The sequence below is a fragment of the Stenella coeruleoalba genome, assembly GCF_951394435.1.
Source record: "Stenella coeruleoalba genome assembly, chromosome: 20".
NCBI classification, from domain to species: Eukaryota; Metazoa; Chordata; class Mammalia; order Artiodactyla; family Delphinidae; genus Stenella; species Stenella coeruleoalba.
Genome location: NC_137166.1, coordinates 50028001 through 50047029, shown reverse-complemented (window position 1 = coordinate 50047029; position 19029 = coordinate 50028001). Strand labels below are relative to the sequence as shown.

The following is a 19029-nucleotide window of genomic DNA, read 5'->3' as shown; positions in this document are numbered from 1 at the left end:
ACCTGATCTAGCTCACCGTTCCAACTTCATTTCACAGCAGTTTTCCCCAATTTCCACGGTGACCAAATGGAACTATTCTTCGTTTCATAAATTTCTCACCTGCAGGTCTTTGCCCTTGCTGTGTCCTCTGCCCATACCTTCCCTTTTCCTCCTCCCTTCACTGGCTGGCTCTGACATCCTTCCAAATGCAGCTCAGATTGTCCCCTCCTCCAGGGAACCTTCCCTGACCTCACTTCCCAAGTGGCGTTTCCCCTCGGAGCTCCTCCATTCTAGCCCTACTCACTCTGCATCATCACTGTCTGTCTGTCCTGCTGACCTATGAACCTGGGAAGGTAGGAGCAAGGCTCGTCTCAGCCACTGCTGGGTCCCCAGTACCACTCAGCACAGGGCTGGGCACACAGTAGGTACTCAGAAAAGGTTTGGTGAACGCATGAATGCAAATTTGAGAGGAGAGGCTTGTCTACAGGTCTGATGGAGAAGACTGAAACCCTGGAGTTTACTCAATCCCTCCTGCTGTCAGACACTGGTCCTCTCAGGGAGGACAACGTTCACAACAATACCCTTTCCACAGGCGGCAAACTGAGGCCAGGAAGGGCCTTCTTGATCTGTGGGGTTCAGATTCCCACCGTTCAGCCCAGCCTCCTCCTGGACCCTCTTACCTCCTTCCTGGAGTCTTTTTTTTTTCTTTTTCTGATGATGAAATCTGAATCTGGGTAGGAGGTTTGGCTGATTGGGGAGAAAACTGGCTGAGACAAGTTGGTCTATTTCTCTCTCCAAGCCTGAGGAGGGCAGGGGGTGGGACACGCATGGTCAATCCTGAACCAAACCCTCAAACCTTGCCCTCTTGGTCCGGACCCACCCCGCACTTCCTGAAGGTTCTGGAATTCTAGGGTCCCCTGAGTCCTGGAGGCTTCTCCCTCCCTCTCCTCCCTGTCTGGCACCCCTGTAGGTGGGCAGTGACTAGACTAAGCCCAGCCCACACCCCTGTCGCTCAACTAGGAACATGGGTCACTTCTCCATCCCCGGGGGCCCTGATTACCAGGAGGGGCGCCAGGAGCTTGCTGGCCCCCGGCCTGGCCACCAGCTTCCGGGTCCCAACTGGGGCCTCTCAGGCTCCTTTGCTCAGTGGTCCCTGGGGTCTGAACATTCCTGCGGAGGAGAACCAGCCTGTGAGTCTGTGGGAACTCAAGGAAGAGGCCTTTTTTACTTTCATCCTTAGGTATAATGTTGATCTCAAAAAGGTCATCACAGCTTAAAATACCATGAGGCTGTGATTTGCCAGACACCAACCAAAGCGTTTTATACACCTGAACTTTGTTCACCCTCCATGACCCCAGAGGCAGATGCTACCCTTTATCCCTATTTCACAGTCAAGCAAACTGAGGCTGGAGGATTGAGTGACTTGCCTGTGGTCATTCAGCTGCTAAGCCGCGAGACAAGAAGACAGTTTCAGGGTGCCGGTGCTGAGCTGCAAAGCCACAGATTTCCTTCCTGAAAGCTCCCATTCTGAGCAGTTTCTGTGAATTCTTGCAGAGATAATCAATGCATTTGAAACAGAGGTTGTTATATATATATATATATTTTTTAATATTGTTTATTTGTTTTCCCACAGGTGATAGGGTGCCCTGTCCTATATTCCCCCCAACCCCGTATCCTGCCTTTACCTCCTTAGCAATATTTCTTAATTAATTAATTACTTTTTGGCTGCATTGGGTCTTCGTTGTTGCACTCAGGCTTTCTCCAGTTGCGGCGAGCTGGGGCCACTCTTCACTGCGGTGGGCTGGCTTCCCATTGCAGTAGCCTCTCCCATTGCAGAGCACGGGCTCTAGGCGCGCGGGCTTCAGCAGTTGTGGCTCTTAGGCTCTAGAGCACAGGCCCAGTAGTTGTCAGTAGTTGTGGCACACGGGCTCAGTTGTTCCGCAGCTTGTGGGACCCTCCCAGACCAGGGCTCAAACCCATGTCCCTTACATTGGCAGGTGGATTCTTAACCACTGCGCCACCAGGGAAGTCCCTTAGCAATATTTCTTGACCACCTGATTTGGTACTGAAACCTGCCCTCCACCCATTTCCCCATCTGTCTCATTCTATTTGATGCCTCTCAGCATTCCGTTCACTAGACGTGGTTTGTTGAATGATCGAAGGAATGTAGTACTGAATAGACAGTTGCCTGGCTAAAGAGTTTGGACTTTATCCCCGGGGAAGTCACTGGGGTTACTAGATTAGACCTGTGCATTCAAACATTCCAGGCCCTTCTCAACTCTGAGGCTGTGCATGTACTTGTCCCTTTACCTGGAATAATACTCTTTCCCTGGGCTCGGTCCAAACCCTCCCTATCCCAACTGGGATTCCTCCTCTTCCAGGAAGCCCTCCCAGTCCTGGTCAAGCATCCCTTCCGGGCTCCTTCATCCCAGCCCCGCTCACTCTGTGTTGTCACTGTCTGAGGATGGGTCTGTCACCCACTCTGGACTGTGCTTCCCTAGAGGATAGGGCCAGGACTGTCTTGATCGTTGCTGGGTCCCTGGTACCTCCCAACATAGGGCCCAACACTGATCAGAATAAATGATGGTCCCTTGAAGGAAATGTCCCTGCTTGGGGAGGAGCCAATTGCAGGGTAGCTGGCGTGTCAGATAAGAGTTGAGGACGCAGAGACACCTGAGGTCAAATCCCTGCCCAGGTTGGGGTTAGGCCGCAACAAACCTCATTATCCCGTCTGCTTCCAAGTCACTAAAACAGGATTGATCGCAAAGATTAGTGAAGATATGATAACTTTTTTTTTTTTTTTGCGTTACGAGCGGGCCTCTCACTGTTGTGGCCTCTGCCGTTGCAGAGCGCAGGCTCGGGACGCGCAGACTCAGCGGCCATGGCTCACGGGCCCAGCCGCTCCGCGGCATGTGGGATCTTCCCGGACCGGGGCACGAACCTGTGTCCCCTGCATCGGCAGGCGGACTCTCAACCACTGCGCCACCAGGGAAGCCCAGATATGATAACTTTTGACGTTAATTCAGACGGGGTCGGAAGCCTCTCCTGCCTTAGAGCTTTGCACCTGATCTTCCCTTCGACTAGAAAGTTCTTCCCAGATTGTCCCAGGGGGCTCCTTCTTGCCATTCTGGTCTCATCGCAAATGTCACCTCCTCAGAGTGGTCCATCCTGACTGCTCCCTCTGTCTCTTCTGTGCAACGGTTTCCTTTTCTCCAGCTCTTATTCCACCTGACAGCCCAAGTTCATTTCCTTGTCTCTCTTCACTAGAATGCTGGCAAGGAGTTTTGTCTGAGCTTTCATTTTTTTGTTTTATTAAAAAAATTTTTGTATTGAAGTATAGTTGACTTAACAATGTCGTGTTTGTTTCCGGTGTACAGCAAAGTGATTCAGATATATATATATATATATATATATATATATATATACACACACACACACACACACATATATATATACACACATTCTTTTTTATTTCTTTTCCATTATAGGTTATTATAAGATATTGAGGGAATTCCCTGGTGGTCCAGTGGTTAGGACTTGGCGCTTTCACTGCCAGGGCCCGGGTTCAATCCCTGGTCGGGGAACTAAGATCCCGCAAGCCACGGCAGCATGGCCAAAAATTAACAGATAATGACTATAGTTCCTGGGTTTTTATTTTTTAATTTTTTTCTCACTGTGGAATCCCTAGAAGCTTAAACAGCAGTTGGCCCTTAGTAAGGGCCCGAGGAATATTTGTGGAGTGAATAGAGTGCTCAGGAATTGTCCCCTCGTGTTTTGATCGAGGGTCACCGTGTGCACCATCAAATTTACGCTCACACTGACTCTAGGACAAATGAAGAACCTTATGCTTAGCTGGTAAGTGGTGGCGCAAGGATTCGAACCCATGTCTGTGTGGCTTTAGTGCCCATGTTCCCGGTGTCTAGCACAGAGCCGAGCACGTGGGAGTTTAACGCGAGTTTGTTGAATGAATATGACTTCAGACTTGGAGGGTGGAATGGGGAATGGGGGCTTTCTGAAGTAGGTGGCGTGGAAGCTAGGAGAATTTGGGAGGGGAGAGCGTCCAGGAGACACAGGAAGGAGGTCTGCAAGGCCACTGGTGCCTGGGTGGTAGGTCCATCAGATCCTGTGCAAATTCTCAGCTTGGCTTGGCCCCTCAGATCCTGCAGGATGTTATCACAAGCTCTCAAAGCTCCTTCCCAAGCAGGGCTAGGGCTAGGGCTGGCAGTGACCAAGTGACCAATGCCCAGCACTGTCTGGGGCTGGTTGGGGCCCAAACCATGTTCTTCAATAATAACGACAATAACAACAACAGTAGTAGTAGTAGTTAACTTTATCAAGGGCTAACCTATACCCTGTCTAAATGCTTTGAACATAGGATCTCATTTGCTCTTCGGCACCCAAGGAGGTCTGAGCTACTATTATTCTTCCCATTTTACAGATGTGGAAACAGGCTCATAGAGGCGGTGACTTGCCTAAGGCCCCACAGCTGCTTCAGAAGGAAGCCTCTGATGATCACTATCGATCTTCTTTGAGCAAGTGTGAACACCTGATATGTTATCAGAGAACAGGCCAGGTGGGGAAGGAATTAGGATTTCAATTATTGCCAGGAGGAGTAGCCAATCACAGCTGATTCCCTTTAAGGTTAGGGCCTTGAGAGGCAGGCTTGCAACTCCCAGCCTCCCCAGGTGTGGCCTCAAGGCGAGTGACTTCCTCTTGCCATAAGCCCCAGTTTTGCCCATCTGGAGAATGGGTAGAATAGTGGGCCCAACCTCACCAAGTAGTTATGAAGATTCCAGGCATATGCATTTGTCAAAAATCAGTAGATATCACTTATGGTTTGTGTGCTTTGTGAAAAAGAGGACTGTAGACAGGGAATTTCCTGGCGGTCCAGTGGTTAGGAGTCCGTGCTTTCACTGCCCAGGGCGCGGGTTCAATCCCTGGTCAGGGAACTAAGAAGACCACGTAGAAATATTGAACTGTGATTAATAAATGCATACATACTGAAATGTTTAGAGGCAAAGTGCGCTGGTATCTGCAACTTTGACATGTATCAAAAGGAGGTAAATGGGTGGATGGCTAGAGAGGTAGATGAATGGTTAGAAATTTTATATAGAAGTACCGTGAAATAATTGTAGACGCTAGGTGGTGGGTATATGGGTGTTCACTCTAAAATCCTTTAAACTTTTTTGTAGGTTTGAAAATTTTAATTAATTTTTAATAATTAAAAAAGGGGAAAATATCTGGTGAAAGCAAAAGTATTAGCAGTCATTAAACTGAATTATAATTTTTAATGGATGAATTGCAAATTGCGTACCTGGGGGAAGTGGATTACAGTCCTAATATAATAACTGTCATTAATTGATACGTGTGGGGCTCTGAACTGAGAACTTTTATTTTGAAAATTATTAACATTATTAAATAAATCACTCCATCTCATTTAACTCTTACACCGATCACGTGAGGGATCTGTATTTTACATTCGAGGAATTGACGGGAAGGGACAAAAGACCGGAATTTAGGGCGGAAGAGGAGTTTCGGGCTAAATTGATTTGCAGACCCGCGGATCACCTGGCACTTTCTAGAGACCCTCGCGCCAGGCACTTTTGTGGCTTAAAGGCCCCCAACCCAATACCCTCCTCCCAACGCCCCGCCCCCTTCGGACCCTCCACCCCCCCCCCACCCGGATCCCGCCCCTGAATGTAACCATTGTTTTTCTGCCTTCTGTATGGGTGACTTGGCCCTACTCCAGCCAAAGCCCCGCCCTGGAGGGCCCTGAACCCGACCGAGCCAATCGGCACCGGTGGGTTTGTCCACGTTCTCTCAAGCCTCGCCCCGGTTGCTTAATCCGGGCAGCTTCCGCCAAATAGTCTCAGAGCCACGCGGCGAGCCCGGGAGGTCCGGTCTCGGCTAACAGCTGATTCTTCCCGGGATCCCGGGCCGCCGCCTTCGGCACTCAGGGGACCGGATCTTCCCTCCTGGACCCAAGAGCCTGGCCCCCCTCTTCCCGGAGCTCTGTCTTCCGGCCCCCAGACTCAGGCTCCCCAGCTCTCCGTTTCCAGGACCCAGGCACCCCAGGTCCCCGCCTCCCGGATCTGCGCCACCAGGACCTAGCCTCTTGAAGACCTCTGCCGCCTGGGCGCCTTCAGCCTTCCGGAGCCAAGGACCCCAGGTCCCAGCTTGAGAAACGCCCGTATTCCTAACCCCCAGGGTAAAGAACCCCAGGTGCTCCCACCTCCCAGCTTTCACCGCCGGGCGCAAACGAAGAGCAGAGGAGCCCCAGAGCCCAGGCTAGGGAATCTCAAACACTCCAGCTTCCAAGAGACAAGGAACTTAAGCGCTGTGAACTCACAACTCCAGGGAACCCTCCAAAGTTCCAGCCTCCAGGCTCTGTTAACTTAACAAAGTTTCAAGGAACGAGAGCGTCCTGGGAAGGAGCCCCAAGCGCTCCCAGCTTCCAGGCTCTGAGGAACCCCGGGGCGTTCATCATGGTGGCCGATCCGCCTAAGGGAGACCCCAAGGAGTACGCGGCGGCGGAGCCCACCGCCAACGGTGTCTCGGCGTTGGTCCCCCTAGAGGACCTCGGCTCGGCAAAAGGCGGCTGTTGCGGCTCCGGGGACCAGGTGCGCCGCTGCCTTCGCGCCAACCTGCTGGTGCTGCTGACAGTGGTGGCAGTGGTGGCGGGCGTGGCTCTGGGGCTGGGGGTCTCAGGGGCCGGCGGCGCGCTAGCGCTGGGCCCAGCGCGCCTGGAGGCCTTTGCCTTCCCGGGCGAGCTGCTGCTGCGCCTGCTGAAGATGATTATCTTGCCGCTGGTGGTGTGCAGCCTGATCGGCGGCGCGGCCAGCCTGGACCCGAGCGCGCTCGGCCGCCTGGGCGCCTGGGCGCTGCTCTTTTTCCTGGTTACTACACTGCTAGCGTCGGCGCTCGGCGTGGGCTTGGCGCTCGCACTGCAGCCGGGCGCCGCCTTCGCCGCCATCAACAGCTCCGTCGAGGCCACGGGCTCCGTGGAAGAGGCCCCCAGCAAGGAGGTGCTCGATTCGTTCCTGGATCTTGTGAGGTCAGACCCCGCCCGCCCGGTGGAGGGGTTAGGGGAAGGGGGTGGGTGCTTCAGCCTTGTGGGGAGGGGACGCGTGTTGGCTGGAGTCGCCACGTGGACGGAAGGGGGGTTTTGGGTCCTCCGTGTCCGGGATATCCCCAGGGCCTCAGGAAAACAGGATGGGATAGTTGGGGGGAGCTCTGGCCCCTTGAGGGTCAGGGTACAGAGGGTGAGAACAGACTCCTGGAGGAGATTTCTAAATATGGGGGCCTGCGTACATAAGCGGGACCCCACAGGAGGGTGATAGGGGTGTGGAAGTCTTATAGAGGGAGAAGTGATGCTTGGCGGGGTTGAGGGGGACATAAGAGGGTCTCTGCTGTGAGGGGGGAGGATCCTGAGGGGAACTTGGAAGGGGATCTTTGGGTGGCCAAGGGCCCCAGGATGGGGCTTCTGGATAAAGGTTTAAGTCCAGTGTCTGGAAGTTCTGGGAGCCCTGGGTAAGGGACTCCTGCAGGACCTGAAGAGATCAGAATGACCCCCAACCAGGCCCTCTTCCCACGTGGTTCCCCACACCATGTGTCGCCCAGACAAAGCCAGGTCCTTTTTTCAGCCTCTTTTCTCCACCCAGTTCAGCTGGGCAGGACCCTGGCTTCCCCTTTATATGTTCCTGGTAGGTAAGTCCTGCCACCTCCACAAATTTTCCATCCCATTTCCTGCTCTGTCTGGTACCCGGCCGCCCTCCCCTCGCACTAGGCTGCTCAGAAAGGGGGCAGATTCTTTTCTTTCGGGCCTCTGCTCCCCTCCCCTCCAGAATGGCTCTTTCCCCCCTTTTAAGGAGGGCAGACTGCTGGATCCACATGGCCTTGCCTTTGAGGCCTGATGATTCAGTGTCGCCAGGTTGTTTGGGGACTTCCTGGAAGTGGGGGAAGGAAATGACGAGTCACGGAACAGGGTTCCCCTCAGTCTCTTGGGGCATCAGTGCAGGCTGATATTGGGGGGAGGCTTGGTGTCCAGAAATTACAGTGGGTGGGCACCTCCTGGCTGGGGGAGATTAGCTGTGTCCTGAACCCAGCCCTGGCTGGCCTGGGTGGGTACGGGCCGACCTGCAGACGGGCACACCCACTTGAAGTTTGTTTATGTGTGCAAGCTTCCCCGTTGTGCCCAAATCCACGTAACTCATTTGGCCAGCCACTCGGCGACTTAGCTGGAACATCTCAGAGCCACCCAACGTTATGAGCCACTGACACACAACTGGCCACGGGCACGCAGACGCTCACCGATGCCACTGACCACACCAACATGTGGAACACTGCCTAAACACAGCTCAGGAGCACATGCACACTCACATACGTGCCTACAGGGCCACACATATCTGAACACTAACCTGCACCCCCCAACCGGATACCAACACCTGATAAACTACTAACCACCACCAGCAGCTGCGCACCCACGTCTTTGGTGAGAGGGAAGATCCGAGGTTGCCGAGTGGCTCGGACTGTGGCACCAGCTGGCTGGTTTCAAATCCCAGTTTTGCCACTTCCTAACGGCAAGTTTCTTCACCTGTCAGTGCCTCGGCTTCCCTTTCTGTGAAATGGGGATAATAGTGCAGGGCCCTGAGGGCTGTCAGGAGAATTAAATGAGTTGATTTATAGAAAGCACTTAGTACAGCGCCGGTAGTCACCTTGGCTGTTAGTTTTGTCTTGCCCTGAGGTACACGGGGCCACTGTCCGACTCCCTCACATGCACAGTGGGGTTTAATGCACGCTGCTGCACGCTTAATCACACCCAGACACCCTCACACAAAGGCGCATTCACAACAACACAGTCAATCCTTGTCGCTTTCTCACCACCTCTTCCCTAACACACCCAGATCTTCCCCACAGCCTGCAACCCCCCAGCAGCCCCCAGGGCCAGCCCTTTCCTCAGGCCTCCAGGAGGAAGTGGCTGATGCAAGGTGTCCAGAGTATTGAGGGTGCCGAGTGTGGGATGGAGCCAGGCCCCGTAACCCTGCCCCAGCCTGCCTTGGGAAGCGGGCATTCCTCACCCTCAATCCACATTCCCTCTGGGCTAGAACACCAGCCTCCGGGGCCCCAGGATTCCAGCTGAGACTCTGCACACCCTGGAAAGATGTGCAGGCCCAGGTCCATGTCCACCTGTCTGAACCTGGCTGAGGCATGGGTGAGGACCGCATTTGGGTACAGATGGGGCCTCCAAGGTTCCCCTCACCCCAAGAGGCCAACCCAGTTCCCCTGACCTCCTCCTGTGGTATCTAATACCCCCCCCCACCATGTTTATCTCTGCAGAAATATCTTCCCCTCCAACCTGGTGTCCGCAGCCTTCCGCTCAGTGAGTCCTCTGGGGTGTCCCTCAGGGTTGGGGGGTGGGCAGGGAGGGAGACAGCCAGTTCCAGCCCCTTGGTGCCTGGAAAAACGCACGTGCCCACATATTGACAGGCCATATTGCAGGGCTCCTGGGCGATTTATGAATGAAACCCATCCACGCCCCTCATGAGAATATGGGTTCTGAGTCCCCTCTGGGTTCTAATTCTAGCTGTGTGACCCTAAGCAAGTGCCTTTACCTCTCTGAGCCTCAGTTTCCGCCTCTGGAAAATGGGGGTATGAATAGTCCTACTGCAGCAGGGTTGCTGGTGGGATGGAATGAGATCACGTTTAAGGGAAGCTTAGGGCGGGCTTTGAGTATTGTCAGTGCCAGGATGGGGTGGGGGAGCCTCGATGACAATTGATGCTGACTCTTCCCAACCCCACTTGCAGTACGCTACCTCCTATAAGGAGAGATTGTTCAACGGAACCCAGGTGAAGGTAAGAGCTGGGAAGGCGGTGGGGGACCCTGCACCTTGGTTTTTCCATTTTGTTCTTACCCTGGCCTCGTCTGCCTTCTGGGTCTTCTTTTTTATTTATTATTTTTATTTTTGGCTGTGTTGGGTCTTCGTTGCTGCGCTCTCTAGTTGCGGCGAACGGGGGCTACTCTTTGTTGCGGTGCGCGGGCTTCTCATTGTGGTGGCTTCTCTTCTTGCGGAGCACGGGCTCTAGGTGCGTGGACTTCGGTAGTTGTGGCACGCGGGCTCAGTAGTTGTGGCTCGCGGGCTCTAGAGCACAGCCTCAGTAGTTGTGGCGCACGGACTTAGTTGCTCTGCAGCACGTGGGATCTTCCCGGACCAGGGCTCGAACCCGTGTCCCCTGCATTGGCAGGCGATTCTGAACCGCTGTGCCACCAGGGAAGTCCCCTGGGTCCTCTAACATTTGGGCACAATCTGTTTTAAACTCTCTGAAGCCCCTCCCCAATTTCTGTCTTTTCTGCCTTTCTGGAATCTCCATTTTGTCCTCTCTTCTCCCTCCCCACAGCCACACTCAGGTCCAGGTTCCTCTTTTCCCCTCCCGCCCACCTTCAGCCTGGCAGCTGGAGAATTCTTTCCAAAGCACAAACCTGACCCAGCCTCTTTCTTGCCTAAAGCCCTGTCATATTCCCTAGTGCCCTCAGAAGAAAGCCTAGGCTCCTCGCCGTAGTCCCCGGGGCCCCTGTGAGGTCCTGCCCCTGCCCATCCACCCACCCAGCCTCATCTTGTGACTCTGCCTGGCCCATTCTGCTCCAGCCACAGTGAATTTCTTAATGTTCTTTGAATGCCTAAGTTAGAGTCATTTCAAGGTTGTTGCATATTGTTAACTCTCTCTAGAAGAGGGAACAATACCCCTCCCCTCCCTTTACCTTGTTCACCCCCGGTCTCCGGGTCTTAGCCCCTTCCTCCAGGAAGCCCTCCCTGATTCCCCTCCTCCAAGCTTGGCAGCACAGCCTTCCTTGGTTCCCATACTCCCCTGGGTTCCCCTGTCCCAGCCCTGTCCACTCTGGGTGGTCCCTGGACCTGGACTGTGAGCCTTGGGAGGATGGGGCCTGGGGAATGGTCTTGTCTCTGCTGGGTCCCAGCAGTGCGCAGGACAGGCCCTCAGTCACTGTGCAGGTTGACTGAACGGCCCCGCCCATCCCCATGTGTTCTTGCCCAAAGGTGCCCATGGGGGGTGAGGTAGAGGGTATGAACATCCTGGGCCTGGTGGTGTTTGCCATCATCTTTGGCGTGGCCCTGCGGAAGCTGGGGCCTGAGGGAGAGCTGCTCATCCGCTTCTTCAACTCCTTCAACGATGCCACCATGGTGCTGGTCTCCTGGATCATGTGGTAAGTGGTGGGAGAGGGGGCTGGTGAGGCGGGGTGGGGCGATCCTCTATCTGCTTCTTCGAACCAGACGGCCTAGATTCAAATCCAGCATCGACTCTTCCCTGGCTCTGTGACTTCAGGCAAGTGACTTACTCTCTCTGTGCCTCAGTTTCCTCATCTATAAGGTGAGGACAGTGCTCTATGCCGTGAGAGCTGATACTGATCCTGGAACCTTCTTGATCCTATTGGAAGGTGACAAAAAGACCGCCGAGCTGCGGCCGCAGCCTGGCTAATGCATCCGTTTCTGAGATTTCACTGTCATCAAATGTTTGCCTTTGGATCAATAATGGAAAATAGTGCCTGCTTTATAGGTTTATAATTAAGATGACATGAGTGACTGAGGTGTAAGTAAAGCACTTAGAAAGTGTTTTAAATGTCTAGCACCTACTGAGCATTCAGTTAATGTCAGCTACGATCATCACCATTAGGTATGAGCTTTTGTTAAATGGCCTCAGATAATGAGGGAAAAAAACACGTGCAGAGGCCTTCAGCTTCACCCTTGCCACCTCCCCTGTCTCATCTCCACATGGTGTCACACTGATTCTCAGGACCCATCCTGGATCAGAAGGTCAGAAATCAGGGGGTGGGTTAGGGCTGCTGCCTTTTTACCAAATCTCCCGCAGCCCCAACCCTGATTCCAGGGTAGCTGACATCTACGAAGCTGCTGTGTGGAAGTAAGAGAAACACTTGGTGTGTGGGTAAGAGCAGGCTCTGCAGCTGGGCAGCCTGAGTTCCTATCCCGGCGCTGCTACTTCCCAGCTGTGCGCCCTACGACAAGTTACTTATCCCGCCGTGCCTCAGTTTCCCCATCTGGAAAACGGCGTTGATAGTACCAGGCACGAGTGAGTTAATACGTGTAAAGTTCTTGGGACAGTGCCTGACCTATAGCGTGCCTACAGTAAACAAGCTTAGTTAATATTTGTCAAGTACTTGTATAATTTCTGGGCACATCTCACTGGCTAGAACCTGGGCATTTGGCCAAACCTAGGTGCACAGGTGGCTGGGAAATGGTGCTTTTCTTCTGCAACTAAAGAGGAGAAGGGGTTTGGAGACAAGTAGCCATAGCGATCAGGCAATCAGGGAAGTGATGTTGGGAGCCCTCCTGGCTGGGAGACACATGCAACCCCTGGGATCTTCCCTCCAGGAGAGGGTGATGATAAATTCCAGCGGAAGCCTATAGACTTCACTTATTGTGTACAAAAAGCTTTCAGCTCATTTCCACTGGCATCTCATTTCATCCTCCCAAGATTCCTATGAGGTTGGTAGCATTATGGCCCCTGTTTTATAGACCTATTTGATTTTAATTCAATGATAGCGGCAAGAGATTCAAAATAGGAGCTCCCTTGTGGGGTTGTGGTGAAGACTCAATCCCGTTCAAGGGCTCGGCACATCATAAATGCTTCATACCTGGGAGTTGTCATTAAGACATGAGCCACGGTTTTATTTTTCATGGTGAGAGAGTGTATTGGTTTATGTCATATTAGCTGCTGTAACAAACAAACCCAGAATATGTAAATGATATGCACGGTGGGTGTTTCTTCCCTGGTCGTGTGTTAAGTCCAAATCTGGTGGGTGACTCCACTCCGAATGGTTGATGGAAGCACCCAAACTTCTTTTATCTCCCAGTGGCGCTATGTTCAAGGGGAGGGAATGGAGGATGGCAGGGGAGGTGCCCGAACATCAGCCCACGTTGCTATGGGCGCTTCCTGACTTGGAGGGAGGCTGAGAAGTGTGGTCAGGCCATGAGCCCAGCACAATGCCTGGCCCTGGGTGGGCACATGGTCAGAGGTGGCGACCTGTCTCCTGGGTAATTAGGTATGCCCCTGTGGGCATCTTGTTCCTGGTGGCCGGCAAGATCATGGAGATGGAGGACGTGGGGATGCTCTTCGCCAGTCTCGGCAAATACATCCTGTGCTGCCTGCTTGGCCACGCCATCCACGGGCTTCTGGTGCTGCCGTTCATCTACTTCTTCTTCACCCGCAAGAACCCCTACCGGTTCCTGTGGGGCATCATGACGCCGCTGGCCACTGCCTTTGGGACCTCCTCCAGGTGTGACCTTGGGGCAGACCAGGGCAGGGTTTTTAAGCTTAAGGGGCCTGGAGCAGGCATCAGATGTCTAAAGACCCCTGAAATTTTGTCTAGGGACATGGGATCTGGGTAGAGGGAAACCCCCCCCCCCCCACCATTAGGAAACTACTGCCTTGGAGATTTATTCCTTCCTTCCTGAGAACCCCTCCGCATCCCAAGGCCTGGCCTTGGGGGACTCTAGTCTTTACCCTGGATCCAACCTTTAAAAGCTCCTTCCGCCTCTCCTGAGTAGTTTGTCCATCTCTGCGGGCCCTGTCCCCTCAGGATCCAACCCTCCCTATAGCAGCATCCCCAAGAGTACAGTAATTCTTAGTCGAGGTCTGTTATTGGTAGAGATGGGGAAGGGGTGTGAGTCAGTGAGCGCTCAGACATTCTAGAATTTAGTTATGAATTTTTACGTGTATTTTAAGGAGTAGCCCTTGGTAATCTCCCAGGGGTCCAAGATTCCCTATATTTTGGAATGCTTCCATTCTGTGGGATCCCTAGTGCCTTCTGGCTCTGAGAAGAGAAGGGCATGGCGAGCCGGGGAGGGCTAAGGGGTGTGGGTGGAGACCCCGGGGAAGCAGAGGTCTAGGCTGGTGGGCAGAGCTTGCGCCTGAGATGAGGTGCTGTGTGGGTGGGGCCTGGTCCAGGGGATGGTCAGGGGAGGTAGGTGGGGCGTGGCTTGAGCGGTGGGCGGGGCCCGGTCAGGCTGGCCAGGTGAGCTCGCGCCAACTCAGATCTGCGGTCCCCTCGCAGCTCCGCCACGCTGCCGCTGATGATGAAGTGCGTGGAGGAGAAGAACGGCGTGGCCAAGCACATCAGCCGCTTCATTCTGCCCATCGGTGCCACTGTCAACATGGACGGTGCCGCGCTCTTCCAGTGTGTGGCGGCAGTGTTCATTGCACAGCTCAATCAGCGATCCTTGGACTTCATGAAGATTATCACTATCCTGTGAGTGCGGGGGGGCTGCGGCTAGGACCCCCAAGGCACCTGACCCCTCCCTTGAGAATGGACACGAGCTGGGAGGAGCAGCCCCACCCCCACAGCTTCTCCCGTTACCGAGCGGCCTCTCCCTGACCTCTCCTCTCCTCCCCCAGGGTCACCGCCACAGCATCCAGTGTGGGCGCCGCGGGCATCCCCGCCGGAGGTGTCCTCACTTTGGCCATCATCCTCGAGGCGGTCAGCCTGCCGGTTCACGACATCTCCTTGATCTTGGCTGTGGACTGGCTAGTGTGAGTGTGGTTCGAGGGTTCGGGGGGCTCAGGGGTACTCCTGAGAAAGGGGACGAGCAAGAGGGTCATTGAGAGCCTCTGAGCAGAAGAGAGGAAGGAAGGGGTTCTAGAAGAAAGGGGAGGGGACCTTACCTTGAGTGTTCCAATCAGAGGGAAGAAAGGGATCTTTGGGGTTCCAAGAGGAACCCCAGAAAGGTAGCATGTCCCAGTGGTTAATAGAGCAGACTCTTAGACCAGGCTCCCAGAGCCACTGTTGCTAGCTCTAATGACCTTGGGCAAGTACTTAATCTCCCTGTGTCTCAGTTTCTCCATCTGTAAAATGGAGAGAATAGTTCCTCCTGGAGGATTAGATGACTTAATACACGCAGCTTTCTTAGAACTACTTAGAACAGTAAGTAGAAAATGCGACGTAATTGTTAACTATCATGATTAAGCTGTTAAGAGTGTAAAAGGTTAGAAGACAGTCTGGCTTCAAAAGTTAGAGAGTTACCATGTGTCTTAGCAATACCACTCCTAGGTTTAAACCCAAGAGAATTGAAAACACGTGCACGAAAACTTGCACGTGAATGTTCACAGCAGCACTTTTTTTTTTTTTAATTCAACACCTTTTTAAAAAAATTAATTTACTTATTTGGCTGAGTCAGGTCTCCGTTGTGGCAGGCGGGCTCTCTAACGGTGCATGGGTTCTAGAGCACAGGCTCAGTAGTTGCGGCACATGGGCTTAGTTGCCCCGAGGCATGTGGGATCTTAGTTCCCCGACCAGGCATCGAACCTGCGTCCCCTGCATTGGAAGGCAGAGTCTTAACCACTGGACCACCAGGGAAGTCCTCATAGCAGCACTATTCATAATAGTGAACAGGTAGAAACAACCCAAATACCTATCAATTGATGAATGGATAAACAAAGTGTCATATGTCCACACAATGGAATATTATTCAGCAATAAAATGGAATGAAGCAGTGATACAATCGTACATGCTACGACATATGACCCTTGAAAATATTATGCTCAGTGAAAGAAGCCAGACAAAAAGGACCACATTGTATATGATTCCATTTACATGAACTGTTCAGAATAGGCAAATCTATAGACAGAAAGTAGATTAGTGGTTGCCTAGAGCTGGGGGATGGGAGGAGATGGGGGATAACTGCTTAATGGATACGAGGGTTTCTTTCTGGAGTGATGAAAATATTCTGGAATTAAATAGTGGTGATTGGCGCACAACCCTGAATAAACTAAAAACCACTGGGTTGTATTCTTTTAAAGGGTGAATTTTATGGTATGTGAATTGTATCTCAGTTTTTTTAAATGGGAGCAGAAGGACCTGAGGGAGAACTTAGTATTTCAGAAGAAGAAAGAGGCATTGATGGGTCCTCTGGGGCCCCAAGGAAAGGGAGGCATGATTTTTTTTGAGGTTCCAGAAGGAACAAATCTTGTATTTGATTGGAAGAAGGATCTTTGGGGATTCAGGGAGGATGGAGGAGATCTTTGGGGTCCTAAGGCAGAGAAAGCCTGACGGGACACTTGGGATTGTAGGGGAAGGAAGGTGGGTAGGAGACTTCTGGGGTTCTAGAGGAAAAGATCTTTAAGGTTCTAGAGGAAGGGATATTTGGGATCCTGGGAGGATGGAGGGATGAGCTCCTAAGAGGAGTAGAACAGGGTTCTGTGAAGGAGGGCATGATGGGGACTTGAAGGTAACAGGCAGGGAGAGGGGAGAGAGTTGGGCCCTGACCCTTCCCCTCCCACTCACTTCCCCCTCACTGTTCCCCCTTCAGCGACCGGTCCTGTACTGTCCTCAATGTGGAAGGTGACGCCTTTGGGGCAGGACTCCTCCAAAATTACGTGGATCGCACAGAGTCCCGCAGTTCAGTGCCCGAGCTGATCCATGTGAAGAGTGAGGCGCCCTTGGCTGCGCTGCCGGACCACACCGAGGAAGGGAACCCTCTCCTCAAACGCTGTCCAGGACCTGCTGGGGACGCTGACACCTGTGAGAAGGAATCAGTCATGTAAATCCCAGTAGGGACCCTCCCTGCCCCAGTCGGGGGGTGGGGTGCTTTGGACATTGGAATCATGCGGCATGGATGAACGGACAAACAGGGCCTCTTGGAGAGTCCCACCCACACACTCGGGGAGCCACAGGCCTCAGCTTCCCTCCCTGCCATGAGATCTGGGAGGCCTCACTGCTGGGGTATATGCGTTTGCTTGTGTGTGTGTGACTGTCTGTCCCCAAATCTCCCCAGTCGTCAACTCCTGTCCTCACCCAAGGCTAGGAAACAGCAAGATGGAGAAATAGCGGCCTCTACACCCCATCCTGGGAGCCTGCATGGCCTCGTGTCTCAGGGCACAGGGCACCATGGGAAATTCTTCCCTCTTCGAGCAGAAGGATGTTCTGACAGGTTGCTGGCTCCTTTGATGGTTATTTTGGTGGCTGTAGCTCTAGCTGTGTGTGTGTGTGTGTGTGTGTGTGTGTGTGTGTGTGTGTTCTGTGACTCTCCACGGTACAATCCCACCCTGTCCCCAGGCCCTCTGTTCCCTTCACAGTAACAGAAACACTCCCGGGAACCCTGAGGGGAGACTGAGGACACACACTGCTGTTACTCCAAAGGATGCTTTTCAGCAATAAAATTGTCAAGTGTATCTAATCAGATGTTTTCAAGAGTTTGACTAAAAGTGCTAGCCACACAGAAAACAACAACAAAATGATAAATTGGACTTCATTGAAATAAAATATCCGTTCATCGAAAAACACGCAGCCAAAAAATAAAAAAATATATATACATACACAGCACTGTTGGAAACCACAGTGAGATACCACTACACACACTTATTGGCATGGCAACAAACAAAAGCAATACCAAGTGCTGATGAGAATGTGGAACTGGACAGAGCCTATGCATTGCTGGTGGGAATGCAAAATGGTCCAGTCACTTTGGAAAATCCCTGGGCACTTTAGGGCTTCCCTGGTGGCACAGTGGTTAAGAGTCCGCCTGCCGATGCAGGGGACAAGGGTTCGTGCCCCGGCCCGGGAAGATCCCACATGCCGCGGAGCGGCTGGGCCCGTGAGCCATGGCTGCTGAGCCTGCGCGTCCGGAGCCTGTACTCCGCAGCGGGAGAGGCCACAGCAGTGAGAGGCCCGCGTACCGCAAAAAAAAACCCCCAAAACTGGGCACTTTAATATCAAAGTGTATTTTAAAATATCTACTTACCATGGGGCTCATGAGTCCTGCTCCTGGGGATTTACCCAAGAGAAATGAAAGCTATTCACACAAAAGCTGGTACACAAATGTTATAGCTGCTCTCTGTAATTGCCAAAATTTAGAAACACATCAATTGGATTAGCTGGTACAATCATCATTCGATGGAAGCCTGCTGGGCAAAAAAAGTGTTGATATACTCAACACGATGCATCTCACAGATAACATTTTGAGTGAAAGGAACCAGAAATAGTACATGCCTTATAATTCCATTTATAAATGAAGGTCTAGAACAGGCTAAACTGTTCTATGGTGAGAGAAATCGGAACAGTGGTGACCTACGAGGATCTATATATAGATCAGGAGAGGGCACAAGGGGACTTTCTATGACACAGCAAATGTCCTATATCTTGATAGGACGGATGCTTACACAGGTGTAAACGTTTGGAAAAATAAACTAACCAGTACACTTAAGATGTGTGCAGTATGTACCCTAGGTACGTTAGCTTCCAGTTAAAAATTTTGTCCCACCTGCGGTAAATTCATTTCCAACTATAACCACCTCCATGGGAATGCAGTTACCCCTTGATAACTCTCACTATCCTAATAGTCCCAATAATGACTCGCGCTTTTTTTTTTTTTAAACCCCCAATTTGCTGTTTGAATCAAAAACCTGTTCTGCAACTGTTTTCAGTTCTATCTGAGTCCTGGACGACACCAGTCAAGACTCACCTGTTCTAACAGGATCCTGTCTTGTGCATTGTTGAAGCAGGTTACTCGTGACCGATATTCTCTCCCCCTTCCTAGGTCCCTATGTAGACTTCTGCCAGGTGCCTGGAGGTACCACCAATTATAGATGTTACAGCTTTAGCACCTTTTTTGGGTTTATGTAGTTACTTCTCCGGATCATTGCTGTGTGGCACGGAAATATCATTCATATCTGATTCTGTGCAAAATTGTGTATTGCACACAAACATAGCCACTGATGAGTTCATTAAGTGTTGAATAAATTAAGTAATTGTTTTCAATGATTTCTATTATGCCAGAAACCTTAGTGGGTTGTTACAGAAGTGTTTAATAAGAGTGTTAAATGATCTTTGGGGAAATCAGTTGGGGTTTTTGGATGGAGCTAGGAGTGCATTATTTTCCTCACTTGAAATAGCTGTTTACTGCCCAATTTTCTATTTCATGCTTTTGGGAGAATGGATGAAATTTAGATGATGAGGGATGCCTATTTAAAGAGATACACACCTACACATGTAATATTTTGCATGTACAATCTATGTAGAAAATATAT

General features: G+C 52.0%; 1 protein-coding gene across 1 annotated transcript; it reads left to right on the top strand.

The window, feature by feature from the left end:
* Positions 1 to 5851: 5851 nt before the first annotated feature.
* Positions 5852 to 17237, top strand: SLC1A5 (solute carrier family 1 member 5). Its single transcript, XM_079907741.1, has 8 exons — positions 5852 to 7033; positions 9316 to 9358; positions 9784 to 9831; positions 11031 to 11197; positions 13052 to 13285; positions 14063 to 14257; positions 14404 to 14538; positions 16314 to 17237. Exons 1-8 carry the CDS (start codon positions 6465 to 6467, stop codon positions 16546 to 16548), a joined length of 1626 nt encoding a protein of 541 aa, XP_079763867.1. The 5' UTR covers positions 5852 to 6464; the 3' UTR covers positions 16549 to 17237.
* Positions 17238 to 19029: the final 1792 nt, after the last annotated feature.